Source organism: Astyanax mexicanus, chromosome 2 (genome assembly GCF_023375975.1).
Source record: "Astyanax mexicanus isolate ESR-SI-001 chromosome 2, AstMex3_surface, whole genome shotgun sequence".
Lineage (NCBI taxonomy): Eukaryota > Metazoa > Chordata > Actinopteri > Characiformes > Acestrorhamphidae > Astyanax > Astyanax mexicanus.
In genome coordinates, this window is record NC_064409.1 from 9693971 (window position 1) to 9709266 (window position 15296).

The 15296-nt window shown below is 38.4% G+C and overlaps 1 protein-coding gene across 2 annotated transcripts in view; it reads left to right on the forward strand.

The window, feature by feature from the left end:
- The first annotated feature begins 7932 nt into the window (after nucleotides 1-7932).
- Nucleotides 7933-15296, forward strand: part of btbd11a (BTB (POZ) domain containing 11a) — a 289012-nt gene continuing 281648 nt past the window's right edge. The window contains exon 1 of one of the 2 annotated variants that reach the window (XM_049473317.1): nucleotides 7933-9373. In XM_049473317.1, the coding sequence (XP_049329274.1) occupies nucleotides 8437-9373 (937 nt within the window). In that variant the 5' untranslated portion in view covers nucleotides 7933-8436. The remainder of the gene's footprint in view (nucleotides 9374-15296) is intronic. The other variant, XM_049473318.1, reaches the window with a different exon arrangement.

Sequence of the window (15296 nt, forward strand, 5' to 3'; positions counted from 1 at the left end):
TTCAACCACTTTAATTCAATGTTTTACATTCTATAGAAAAAGTTCTGGCCTGAATTCTGAATTCTTTGTGTTACTTCAGAATTTTAACCTTTAAAATAGTTAAGTGCCCACAATAATAATAATAATAATAATAATAATAATAATAATAATAATAATAATAATAATAATAATAATAATAATAACAATAATAATAACGATAATAATAATAATAATAATAACAATAATAATAACGATAATAATAATAATAATAATAATAATAACAATAATAATACATATAAATGAGCTGCTCATTGAATTCATAACATTTTGAAATTGGTATCAACATTTAGAAATGGGTCTGGGCCCTTATCGGTTAATTGCTGCTAAATTGTGACTAAATATATTTTACACCTTTAAAGATGCTGTAAATGTTGTATGCCTATTTTTATTAGTACCAGTCAAAAGTTTGGACATTCTCATTTAATGTTTTCTTTCTTTTTATGTTTATGTTTTTACGTTGTAAATATAATATTAAAGACAATAAAGCTATACATTAACACTTGCAGGATTATCTTGTAAACAAAAAGTGTTAAAAAAATACACTCTTGGTATTTTAATCTTCATAAGTGTCTCTATGAGGTAGAGTCACCTGGAATAGTTTTCTTATTGTCTTGAATGAGTTCCTGGAGGTGCTGAACAATAGTTTCTGCTTTTCCTTCATGCTGTGAAACTCCAGCTCATTCCAAATCACCTCAAAGCACCATCTCAGTTAACTCTAGTTAATAAACTAGCCTACTGGCATAGGATATGTTTATTCTGGATCATGAGCTGTTCTTGAACTGGATTTTTTACTAGTGGTGGCAGGTTAGTGTGTTGAAGGTTACAATTTGAGACAAACACTCCATTACACTATTGTTTTGACTTGTCTAACAAAAAAATATTTTTTTTGTGACTAGTTACTTAATCACTTAGAAAGGTCTCATTTTTGCAGCATCACAATGAAACAAGGCCTTGTGATTTGTTTGTACTTTTCTGGGATAAGGAACATTTTGTCAACAAATAGTTCTGTGGGGAAAAATGTGACCCTGAGAGGCGGATAATTGTCTGTGTTGTTTTCCTGTTCTGGGTAAAAATGTATGAACTATGAGACAACAAGATTTATGAGTTAAGTTTTCGCATGGGATCTTCTCAGTATGGTCAATGTATGCCTGCTCTATATGGTGTAAAGTCTACAGTACACAGGCCAGAAAATGTTTTTTTCCAACCACTAATTTCTACCCTTACCTTTATTAAAAATTTATGACATTTTAAGGGTCTTTGTCACAGTCAGACTGGTTGTTTAGCCGAAGCTAATGCTGGTCACCTATGCTAGGCTACATGATGTCAAATGGACACTGCCCATGTATACTTATAATGACTGATTCTATCCAGTGATGTTTGATCATTTTGATTTACATATAGTTGCCACAAGGTAAAACTGTTTTAATACAGTCTGTATACAACTTTATTGGAATAATGATACATGAATTTTATGAAAATGATATGTATATCAATAAGAATTCATACCCTTGTGTGTGTCGTGCTGGTATGACTGAATCAAACACAGCAGTGTTGCTGGAATTTTTAAACCCAAACGGAGGCACAACAGATGCTAAACTTCTGTTTCTGACTTTACACCTGGGCTGCTATTAAATAGTACCTAATAAAGAGGACAGTGATTGAACAAGGTGTTTAAAAACTCCAGCAGCACTGTTGTGTTTGATCCACTCGTATGTGCACAATACACACTAACATACCACCACCACCATATCAGTCTCACTGCAGTGCTGAGAATAATGACCCATCACCTGCTCTTTGGTGGTCCAATGAGATCCTGACCATTGAAGAAGAGGTAAAAGGAGGATACTAAAATTATGTAGAGAGTGTATGTAGTGCTTCTACATGCTCAATGGAGCTGATAAAATGACCAAATAGTGTAGAAACAATGAGGTGGTTCTAATGTAGTGGCTGGTGTTTGTGTGTGTGATAGCTGGATTGCTGAGGGTCAGATTCCCTCATAAGGACAGCAATGTGTGATTCAGCTTGACTGCTTAAAATATATACTTAGAATTTCATAACTTTTTATGCAATTTTTATGTAATGCAAAAACTTTCAAAACACAGAAACACATTTGTGCCTCATAAAACATCGGGGACAAATGGGAGACAATATGTTTCTTGGCACTAAGTGTGAATTCCTGTCTGATGTGTGCAGGTCATAGCTTATGAAATAAAATAACCCATTACATAATTTGTGTTTAACAGTGTGTGTATGTGCCCTGCCCAACTACAAGGACCGGTTGCAAAAATAACAGGGCTTGTAATACTGAGAATGACCACTAGATGGAGGCAAATGTGCAGTAATACTTTACAAATGCAACAACTGTCCAAAAGCAGCTTCTTTGTACTGTAACACTTTCATAATGTGGGGTCACCAGCCTCATCAGTATCAGCCAACCAATCAGAAAGGAGTAAATGGATGTGAGTACAAAAATGCAGTTTCCCTCAACCCTTGGTTTTGGATGTCCATCAATGGTGCTCAGTAACTAGGTAAATGTAATTGGTTACTGTACTGTTTTATTTGCATGTAACTTTATCATTACATTACATTTTGGCTCATATTTTTCTTTAAGTCAGCTACATTTCAAAAACAGACATTTTACATTTTTACTTAGTGGTTATAGCAGTCTAATGACTGGTCATTTCTGACTGAAAACAGCAACGTGTTATTGAAGGTCATAATAATTAAATTAAAGGTCATAAAAATCAAATTAAAACAGAGGCTGTGTTTACATTGTGCAGAAAACATATTAATGTTTTTTAATACACTTTCCTCATATGAAAAGTAAACAATTTGCTATTTTCGGTTATTTGGTTTCCAGTAATTGCCAGACTGCCTTTTGGCCCTCAAAAGTTTGTAAAAACTTCTTACGTTTTTTGTGAATATATTTATAGTATTTTTGTTTAAACATTAGACACACACAATGATGCACCACAATAAGGTCTAAAACAAATGGTAAACATGATGACAATAATAATAAAATTAAATACAAATCCAATAGGATAAATAAAACAAGCTATAGTTATATAGTTAATATGAAAATTAAAAGTATTGTATGATATAAGAAGTATATGAATTTCTTCTATATTAAAAAAATAAAGAAATTATATAATTATATAATAAACAGATAAAAAAAATCGCACTGCACACAGATTCATTATTGATTAGATATGTGTTTAACAAAATATGTTTTTAGATTTAATGTTTTCTTATTTAGATTTGATAATATATTCCCAGGTTAATCACTTTTATTTTCACACAAGGTAACTTGATATTTTTATTAAAATAACTTTAAATAAATATTTACAGTGCCTACGTTCATTTAAAATACTTAGAAAAAGCTTTTAAAAAATGTATACATTTGTAAACATTCTGTGTCATTTAATCTCTTAATATAATTACTAAACTTCACCAGGCAGCACTGTGGCCTTAAAAAAAAAACCCACCCTTTAACACACCAAAGAAAACTGTATAAAATGTACAAAAAATATTTTAAAATGAAAGTTAACATTTCTCAACATTTGTCCAAATGTGTTCATTTAGAATTGAACTTAAAATATGTACCATACAGAGTGTTTGTATTAAAAAGTATATGTCAGGTGGTATTGTTTAAAATATTAATAACAATTACATAATGCATCAATGGACATTTAGATTTCCATGGTATGGACCATTCAAAGGGAGCTCACAGGTACTGGAGTGTCTGTACAGGTGGTCAGTCAGCATGGGCCAGCCTACATACATCACATTTGCATAACACCCTCATGTCTGCTCATATAAAGCTAATTATCTCTTATACAATTTGTTTTGAATGTATGCATTTTGTGATAATAACCAGGGTGTTGATTAGAGAGATGAATTGTGCAATAGCATAGTGCTGTTCTGTACATCGGTAGGAAGGAAGTGTGTGGGTCTCAGACAGGCCTACATGCTACAAGACATCTTAATGTTTCCAGGCAACCAGCAGCAGAGCGAGAACTTGCAGCACAAACTCAATTAAAAGCAGGAGTTCGGGAGCTGCACTTGCCGCTGTTCTCCATGGTCTGTGTCTGCGCACACACTCTGTACAACAAAGCCAAATTAAATGGCGGGCCATGCAGATGAGAAGCCGCTGGAATGAGAGTTTCACCTTGTAGCCGCCGTGCACTTTGCTAATTGAGGCGTTTCATTGAGCACAGCTCGAGAGCTCGGCCACATGTGGCTGCTTTCATCTGTTCAGAACGATCGCCCTTCGCCAGGGCTGCCGACAGAGCTGCTGTTTCCAAATTGAATTTATGTGCAGATGTGTTTCAGAAACTACAAATTATAATGAATTCTGAAAGGTAAAAAAAAACATGCAGTCTCCTGTTAATTGGCTGAGAATCTGAGTTTTGGCAAAAAATGAACAAATGAGAACAAAAAAAATGCAATTGAATAGCAATAGCTATTGATCTTTTCAGCATGTTGTAGTGTTGCTTTCTTAGTAATGTCATACTATGCCTGTAAACTTAGGTCAAATCCCATTTCACCCCTTGGCCCTACCCCTTACTTCTACCCCTTCTTTTTAAGTGTAACCCTTCCCCTTGGAACAGTGTTAGCAGTGGAGCACTAGGATTGCCCTAATCTAGCTGCTGGTTAATTAGTTAATTTTAGGGCTTTATTGTATGTCTTCAGAAAAAGGTCAGGTGGTGGAAAAATGAATTATTATTGTACATTCCTTGATTCCTCTGTGATGAGGAGCTAAAATTAGCTTTGATTAGCATTATTTTATATTAGTTCTGTTCTGGGAAAGATAGCTAGCTAGCTAGCTACTAAGATAAAACTAGCAACTAGCAAAAACTATGCTTATTATGAAGAATTCGGCCATAAAACATTCAAAGTACACATTAAACTATGGTAAAATAGTGCTAACAAGAAAATACTTACATTTGTGGGTTTCTTTGATTCCCTATAGTAGGGCCAAGGGGTGAATTTATATATTTATATATTGCTGTAAAGTAACAGTCTGCTTGTTTGGGGGATTTGGGGATTTAGAGACCTCTCTGGTGAGAATGTGTCATTACACAGAGCATGTGGAATAGTTATTTTAATGCAGGTTAATATATTTAAACTGCTGTGTGAAATTCTGTGTAGAATTTTGAGTATATTGCTGCATCTATGAAACACTGTCCAAATGTATTGTGCAATTCCATCCAACAACCTTTGAGACCACACTCTGTTTTTAATGAATATTTTAGACAATGACAACAAAAGAAAACATTTGGGAAAATATAATGCAATGTTTAATTTTGCTAATAACATTTTGTAACAATGAAATAAGATATGCTTCATTTGTCAGATTATTACTACTAATTAGTCCTGTAAATCTATACACAGAATAATGAGCCTCTAGTCTGAGTTATTATAACAGTGGTATTATACTGTATTATCACTGTGCTCTGTATACACTATTACTCACAGAATTATTTAGATAAGCTCACAATACCCGCAACACTGATCATCCTAATTGCTCCCTTAATCTTAATTGATCTTACCTGATCCAATAGTTATCATCTCTCTGTCTTGCTCTCTCTGTCTCTCTCTCTCTCTGTCTGTCCCTCTCTCTTTCGCTCTCAGGTTTCCCACCCTTTACCTCCACATTGTTTCCTCCTTACATCTTACTCTTTCATCATCTCTCTTTCTCCACTCTTCCCCACTTTCTCTCTCTCTTCAACCTTTTACATTTTCTTGAAATCCTTCCATCTGTCTCTTGTTTTTCTCACCCTCTCCACAGTGCTGCTCGCTCTTTTGCTCCCTCTTCAACTTTCTCATACTCTTGTTCTCTCTCCTCTTCTTGTTTCTGTCTCTTTTCTTTCTACACACTCTTTCACTTTTTCTTTCTCCACCTGTCTCTGCAACCCATTTTTTTCTAACTCTTACTCACTTAATTGTCCATTGATTTTTTTCTTTTACCAGCAGTTTTTCTTTACCCAGTTCTCTTTTTCTCTTGCCCTTTCTCTTTTTTCACTTTCTTCAATCTTTCTGTCAATTTTTTCTCTGTTTCCATCGTTCTCTCTGAATCAGTCTCTTCATTCTCTCTTGCTGTCTTTCCTATTCTTCCTATTTCCCTCATACACCTTTTCTCTCTCTCATTTTCTTTTTTTCTTTCTTTCTTTCTATCTTGTGAGAAAATACAAGCACAAATTACAACCAATAAAAGATCTAATATCCTAATAAACTTAGTTAATACTGCAGTTCACTACCAGAACTTCACAATACATCAGGTCTTAAGGATGGTGGAATGTGTTCATCAAAACCAGTATAGCTTTCTTCCCATCCGTGGAATTCCTGGAATGTGTTTGTTTGACTGTAGATGAACAGATATTCACAATTTTAAAATGATAAAATGCACTAATGAGAGACTCACGAAGAGGTTCTTACAATGAGTCAGATACTGTGAAGATATAGTAGCATAATAATGTTAATAATGATAATGATGATGATGATGACGCTAAGGACCACAGTTGCAGTACTTCCCACTGAGTCATCCATTATCCACATTGTCCACAGGGGGCGCCAAACACAGCGCTTTTCTCTCAGAGGAGCTGCTCCATAATGAATCAGGTGATTAAAGAAGTGACTTTTGCACATTGAATATAGGTTAAGATCATTATAGCAGTTATTACTGCTTAGCAAGATGGAAAATTAACAGGACTGTTCTGGAAATTGAAATTATTCTGGTGTAATGCGTTTTACATGATCTCTTATTAAAGGCCTAAAGCCAGTGCGTTTTATTGGAAGATAATGTGCTTTATGAGAAAAATGCTTTACACAGATAATGCAGTTGAGGAAAAAAAAAGTTAAAGTTAAAACAACCCTCCCTCTAGTCATTTAGACTTTAAGCTGCACACATAGACGCACACACACACCTACACACACTCAGAGTAGGGCCAGGCCTCCCTCCTGTCTGTGTTCTGATACATGAATATGAATATCAGCCTGATCTCGCAGCTGCAGTGCGTTTCCTCCGCATTGTGATGCAGCAGGGTTTAATAACACATGCAGGTACAGAGGATGCAGGTTGAGAGAGCCGAGCTGGAGACAGCAGTAAACAGCCTCCAGACATCAGCTAACTTTCTCCATCCTGCCTGAAAAATGAGGACCAATACATAGTCATAGTGATGTTTAGCTGACCGGAAAGTGAAATTATATAATAATACTATACCGCTTTATAGGGCCCATTGACCATGTTTGGTTTTTATGAATAACCATTTGTGTAAAAGAGAAAAGGGCTGTGAATGTGAAAAATGTTCAAATTGGTGAATAAAACAGTTATTCTTTATGCATCTCGCAAATAAAAATAAAAAATCTAAATGGAACCACAAATTGAGAACTCTTTACATTTGTTTTTTAGCATTCACATAACTATGGACACCTTTATATTTTTATATCTTTATTTCTTTAGCTGTGGAACATTACAGTTCGATTTCATACATCCATGAGAGCATCAAGGATATCAGGTACGTATGTTAAGTGGTTACTTCTGGATATTGAATGCCTCTTTGACTCAACCCAAAAGTACTGAAGGTAGTTCCGGTGCTCCACAGTCACAGTTTGCAGCAGTAGTGGCCTAAAGTTATCCAAAAGCAAGACTAGTGGAGGAGAACATGCCAAGACGCATGAAAACTGTGATTAAAAAACAGGAATATTCCACCAAATATTGATTTCTGAACTCTTAAAACTTTATGTATATTAACTTGTTTTCTTTGCATTATTTGAGGTCTGAAAGCTCTGCATACTTTTTTTGTTATTTTAGCCATTTCTAATTTTCTGCAAATAAATGCTCTAAATAACAATATTTTTATTTGGAATTTGACCAAGAACAACTCTTTTGTGCATGTCCAGACATATATTAAATCCATTGAATAAGAAACCTCGGTCCTCAGATGAGCGCAGTGAAGTCCTGCCGCCTCCCTCACTCTCCACTTTTCCCTCCTGTTGATTGGTGGTTGGCTGCTTTGATTTGCATAGGCCCGCCTCCATTCTCACCGCGTTTTGCGGGGAGGTCTAGCTCGCCACACAGTTCCGCGCACCAAGTTGGAGCTCGAGGACAAGATAGAGGGAAATAGACTGGAGGGAAAATAGAGGAGGAGAGAATCTTCACAGCTCGCGCGCATCTTTCTATCTTTCTAGGCTACAGTTTGAAAGACGAGAAGAGGAGGAGGAGGTTGAGGGGGACGAGCGCGTGAAGGAGCCGCTGCGCGTGTATTTTTGTGTTTGTGCGCGCGGGGTGTGTGTGTGTGTGTGGGCTGTTTTGGTCTTTTTTTTTTTTTATTGTTTTCACCCGTTGCGCTTGAGCGCGCTCCGCCGTCAAGCCACACTGCATTATGAGGCGCAGCCATGGCGGGCAAGGGTAAGACGGGCGCGAGGACGCTGGAGGACTTAACGCTCGATTCCGGTTATGGTGGCGCGGCGGACTCCTTCAGGTCGTCCAGCGTGTCGCTCTGCTGCTCCGACGCGCACCTGTCGCACGCGCATGGAGGCAACTGCTGGCATCTGACCGAGTCCATGCACAGCAGGCACAACAGCTTGGACACGGTGAACACCGTGCTGGCGGAGGACGCCGAGATCCTCGAGTGCTCGGGCCAGTGCGCCAAGCTGCCCGAGCTCGAAGAGGTGCCGTGGAGCCTGGCCGAGGTGGAGGGCGCGCTGCGCCGGGACGAGGCGCTCGCGCTGCTGCAGCCGCCGCCGTCGCCGGACGTCGTGGCAAGGCTCTCGGCGCTCGTGAGCCGCGCGCTGGTGCGCGTGGCGCGCGAGGCACAGCGCCTGAGCCTGCGCTACGCCAGGTGCACGCGCCACGAGGTGCAGAGCGCCGTGAAAGCCGTGCTCTCGTGGACCATCTCGGTCAACTGCGTGGCGGCGGCGCTCGGCGCGCTCTCGCTCTACAACATGAGCACCGGCGACCGCTTCCGCCGCGGCAAGTCCGCGCGCTGCGGGCTCGTGTTCTCCGTGGGACGCTTCTTCCGCTGGATGGTGGACAGCCGCGTGGCGCTGCGCGTGCACGAGCACGCCGCCATCTACCTGACCGCGTGCATGGAGAGCCTGTTTCGGGAGGTGTGGAGCCGCGTGCTGCGCGGCAGCGCCACCAGCAGCAACACCGGCACGCTCACGCATAAGGAGGATGGAGGTGGTAGTAGTGGAGGAGGAGGTGGAGGTGGAGGTGGAAGCGCCGTCAAGCTGAGCGTGGAGGCGGTCGAGCAGGCCATCAACAACGACTCGGAGCTGTGGGGGCTGCTGCAGCCTTACCAGCACCTCATCTGCGGAAAGAACGCGAGCGGTGAGTCTCCAAAGAGCTCATACATATTGGCTTTGGAGCGCGAGCGCACGCTGGCTGGTGGTGGGTGGGTAGGTGGGTTTGTTGGTGGGGGAGTGGACTCAGGTGTGCAGCATCTGGTCATGGGGACCACTTTTAAAAAGTATTGTAAATACAACTAACACACAGTGAAATACTGTATTAATATCAAATAGTTCAACATACACTTGCACTGTATACACTGCACTGATTTATTTAAACAGCATACAACCTACACTATAGGACACTGACACATCTTAAATTCATGTTCTGCATTGTAAATGTATTCTAAATTCATCCAAACTATAAGCAATAACTAAACAATAAAGTGCTAAACAAACCAGAATACGTTTTATATTTTAGATTATTCAAAGTAGCACCTTTTGTTTAGTCTCAGTCAGCTTTAAGAGGTAGAGTCTCCTCAAATTAAGGTTTAAGTCAAAAGCTGTGCTTAACTCAAGAGTCAATTACTTGAATTTCTTGTCACTTAATGTGTTTGAGAGCATCAGTTGTAAAGTTGTAAAGAGGTAGTGTTGGTTTACAGTAAATAGCCCTATTTGAGTAATGTTCTAATCCATATTATGACAAGAACTATTCAACTCAATGTAAATAAAAAAAGGTCAGTCAATCTGACAAATTTTAAGAACTTTAAAAGTATCCTCAAGTGCAGTCACCGCAAAGGCCGTCAAAAATGTTATGATGGAACTGGCTCTCATCAGGACCACCCCAAAAAATTAATAAGTTCTTAAGATTTGCCAGCCTCAGAAACCACAAGTTAACAGCACCCCAAATAAGAACCACCTAAATGCTTTACTACATGATTCTTAATATCCTCAGAGGTTAGCATGCCATAAGGTGCCATATTGAATATCCAGTTGCCAGAATGAGATACCCAACCCACTCTTTAGGACTCCCCCTATCACTAGTGATGCCCCAAACCAGGAGGGTGGAGACTAGCACATGCCTCCTTCAACACATGTAAAATCAATCACCTATTTATGCCATCAAATAGTAATTTGAAGGTCAGTTTCTTAAACAGAGATTGACCCCAGTTGCATTTTAATATAAAATGTACTTTTAGGATGCTGTGTAGTCGAAGACTAGGCTTAATTCCTTATTTCCCTTAATCTGGGAAACAGCACATGTACAGTGATGTACTGTGATTTTAGCATGAACCGCTAATCAGTTTAATTAAAATGATATTCTGTAATATGCTTAAAACACTAAAACAAAGGAGAATCCCTTTAATAATGGCAGTAGAATGTTTTATTACAGCCAGCATCTATCTGCATGTGAACTGAAGCTTTTTCAGACAGTTCTCTTCTGTTTCAGGATCCCTGTGGTGTGAAATATCAGAACAGAATACAATTAAGCTCCAAGAAAAGAAATGGGAAAATGAGAAAATGAGAAAGGCTAACAGTTGACAGTTTTCTGAAAGGTAGAACTGAACAGCAGAAGTAAATGCAGATCAGATCCCCACTACCCACCTCTGTGGTTATCTAACTGTATGAGTGTGAAGCGTTGGTTTGTCCCTGGTGTGCTGCACATAATGCTGTGATGATTTATTTACGTAGTTTACTGCGCCATTGACCTAAGTGTCAGACTAATTTGAGGTGAGTCAGTGCTGACTTGGCAGACGGGACCACGCAGCCCAAAGGAGTAGGCTACTCTCAGGGGATAGCAGAAGAACCCTGGGAACAGTCTTTCAGCATGTCTCTCTCGTCCTGTAGCAACTCATCTTTTGATAGGATGCTGTCTGGCACAGTGTATCTATTTAGAACAGCCAAGCTAAGCTTTACAGAGCACTCCAGCACTTCTAAACCTACTCTGTGTATCCGCCATTTGTATACCATACTGCCAGAAACCAAGGACAGTCCTTCTTAAGCAATTTCATTTACTTCAAAAAGAAGAACAGAAAGTTTGTTAACTGAGTTTGAATCCAGGAACACTTTAGTAGGGGTGGGCGATATGGCCCTAAAATGATATTATGATATTTCATGGTATTTTCACAATAGCGATACTTTTATATTTAAAAAATATTTTAACAAAATTATTTCAAGAAAACACTACTGCAACAAATAGAAAATTCAGTTTTATTATTGCATACGATATGATATGGCACACCCCTAACTAAGATATATAAGATAAATATAAATATAAGATATTATCAGATTTGTAAGATTTGAAGTCACTGATCCAGAATGTCATGATACTAATAATATTGCACTCCAAATATCTCCATATATCCAGGATTAAAGTAAAATAAATGATACTTGAAAGATAAAATATGCCTCTAGTAGATGTATTATGGGAAATGAGAACAACGTGAAATTTGTCTTTTGCTAAAAACAGCAAAAAAGGACCCAGATGTGATAAATAGGGGTGGGTGATATAAATTGATCATAAAGTCTTATCCCAGAGGAACGCTTGGAAACACACGTGTAAATTTTGAGGTGTTATCTTGTAAGTGAGGGTAAACTTTGGCTATTGTGGTCACGATAAGGCTATGTCAGTTATTCCAGCAAGTTTGAACAAGGCCACAGTGGACAAAACAGTGGATGGTAGTGATTGTGACCGGGGGCATCTGGTTAGAATTGTCCATGCAAACAGACAAGGGACTTAAGTGAGAGATATCCACATATCACATCCACATTTAGTGTATAACTTGCATATCCTGCAGGCCAGTGCAATGTTCTTTAGCTTCCACCCAACATGGCAAAAGTCATGGGACACAATACTTAATTCTCTACTAGTTCTAACAAACAGTCTTAGGATGAAACAAAGGGCTCTTATTACATCTGTTCTTCTGTGTATTTGCAGTTACACTTAGGCCCACTTTCATAAAGAAACCGAACACTCAGGCCAAAGAAGTGGCTATATCTGAACATTGTGCATTTTTAACACTGAGCTCAAACTCATTTTTGGTTATAATCCCAGCTGTCAGTCATTGGAACCCATATGGGATTATTTGGCTCCTGTGATGCTAGCCTGAACTTTTCTTATGAATGTCAGATATTGGTTATATTATAAAGACTGTGGAAACAGCCTAAAATACATAGAATTTTTGTGACAAAATGTTTGGAATATGGGTGAATTTATATGCTGTGTTAACAGAGCCCTCTTTATCTATACAGTGTAAATGCTTTGCTATATATGTGCCTATACCCTTGGTACCTTCTGTATTAGAAGTTTAGAGAATTGCTTAGATTGTTCATAGTAGAAGTTTGTGGTCCACAATCCAATTGGTTACATGTTTCTGGCTTAATTTCTTAAGATCTGAGATTTGTTTGAAAAGAATCTTTCCAGTAATTATTGATCTAATCAATTTGTCAACAACTTAACTTTAAAAGAACAACGTAATGTTAAAAATGACACTATTGAGCCAGTTTGCCAAAAGCATTCCTAATCTCCTGAGTTACAAATGATCTTTAATTATTTCTTTGTTGATTCCACCTCTGCATCAGTTCTGGAGAAAACTCCCCCAGTCACAAATTGAACAAGTGTCATTGTAAAGTGTCATTAGGCAAATTAATTATTGTTAAAACTAATAAAAGATACGTTTTAATAGCATGTATAATATATATTTTTAGTAGAATGTATAATATAATGGCTTCTGTTGCTGTGAACGGAACCAGCACAAGCAGTGAGTGGGACAGATTTGTTGATTATTAGTTGATTATGATGAGTTTAAGTACTGTGTAACAAAGGCATTTTTTAAAATACCCATGCTTTTAAGAATCTTCAAGGTTAGCACAAGGTCACAAACTACGTAGTCTTAGGAATCATTTTGGGAAGCAAACCCATGATTCTTTCTAATAGTTTTGCAGAAACCACATTTGTGATTATGTTATGTAATGAAAGGCTGATAGAGTAACAGTGGTTTATGATTGTCTGAGAATACTATGTTCAATGTATGTATTTTCTACAGTACACATAAGCACTAAACGGGCTGTCTATGTAATCAGCCTTACAGTACTGAGACTGTAGGTCTGTAAAACTGAAGTTCTGTTACTGATGAAATGTGTCCTGATGAAATCTAAATATATATCTGATTCCTGAGAGCCTTGGTGACATTTTCTTTGAGGGAATAAATCCTCGCTGTTGTGCTTTTGGTGAGGCCAGCGACTCTCCCAGCACGATGTTTGTTTTGAGCCTCTTTATTCATTTGGGCAGCAGAACAGGTGTGATCTCCACAGTGGGCAGTGCTGCATGGAGCGCTGCAGAGCTCCATCGCACACCTGTTGGAGCTGCTGTGCTTCTTCCTGTTCCCACAGTAATGGGGACACGTTGAAACCTCGCCTGTTCTCCAGTTTCCATTGGCTAGTGTTGTATATTTATTATGTAACTCTATTTTTGCAGGTGTCGTCTCACTTCATTGATTGCGGTCATGGAGAAATATTGCTCTCAGTATTGTACAGAAACTCTGTGGTGGTACGTGTGTGCTAAGTGCAACTTGTCGTAAGCCATAGAGGTTCCTAAAGTGCCCACATTGCTATTCCCGTCACTGTCTCATGTGTTGACACAATCATCTCCTCGTTAGCAGGGCTGCATTTCAGTGCTTCAAAACAAACAGCCGGCTACATTAGCACTGATTACGCCGGTGATTTATTTTGACCTCTTGACTGCGATCTAGATGATGTTCAGCTAGATCTATAAACAAGGCTGTAAAAAATGTTGCGTTGTGATGGGGTCTCGATGTATGGGTCACCGACATTATTGCAACAAGTGCAAATGACTTTCAGGTGAAGAAAAACCTAAATGAGAATTATGGAATGAATTAATCAGTCTAATAATATTAATAGTAATAATAATTAATGTGTGTACATTATTATACCTAACACTTTTAATTATTGATTGTACTGTGCAAATATATTATAATTAGTTGAATTTATTCATTTATAGATGCGGAATTTTATTGATCAAATTGTGTGAGTGGGACATATTCTTTAGCTGTGTTCTAAAAACTGAGCTGCAGGCAAGACAGAGTGGCCTTTAGTAGGATTGTCCTATGAAGAATCTTTCTCATCAGCCTATTGGTTACACAAATGGAAGAAGAATGGTCTAAGGACGGTTCAAATAAACATCAACTTATAGGTGCAGTTTCTCATTCAGAGACGAAGCCTAGTTTAAATTTTCCTTTTAATGGAAAGACTCCATCCAAAATGCTGCTTAGTCTAAGTCTAGCCTTAATCTATTTAAAAATAAATGTAGGTTTGATTAGCTTTTGTCATGATAGCAGGCCTGTCACATTAACAATTTTTTGCAAACGATATGTTGTCCCAGACATTACTGCGATATTGTTTGCATTTTAAGACCATTAAATGGCACTTGTATAATGACAATATTGTAACAAAGGAATTACACCCTTTTAAAGAACATTCACATAGCAAAGTGCAGAGGCAGAGGAACCATGGTCCCCCCCACACCATGACGTGCAGCAGCCCCTGTCTGTCCCAGCTGGCACACGTTGGACCGGCATAAAGACACGACCCTGCCTCAGCCTTCACTCGAGAGATACGCTGATGGTGAGAGGAAGGCTGAGATCACACAAAACTAAGAAACACTATAAGTTTAGTGTTTCTTATAAGTGATGAGAGCTGCACTGGGCCGTTACTATGTTTCTTTGTGTTAATTTTGGGTGTTGATGGAGGGCATTTTTTCTAATAAAAGTTTGTTTTGAGTTAATTTACTCACTGTGTCTGTGTCTCTCTGTGCTTCTTATTTCAAGGGGCGCAGTCACAATATTTGTATATTTTGTGAGTGGAAACACAATGGACAATATCACGATTATTAAAATGATTGAGGTCATGTCCATTCATTGAACGATAAGTCGATAATATAATTATTGTGACAGGCCTACATGATAGCTAACTGATATGCCAGCAAGCTTATGTAAAGTGATAAACCG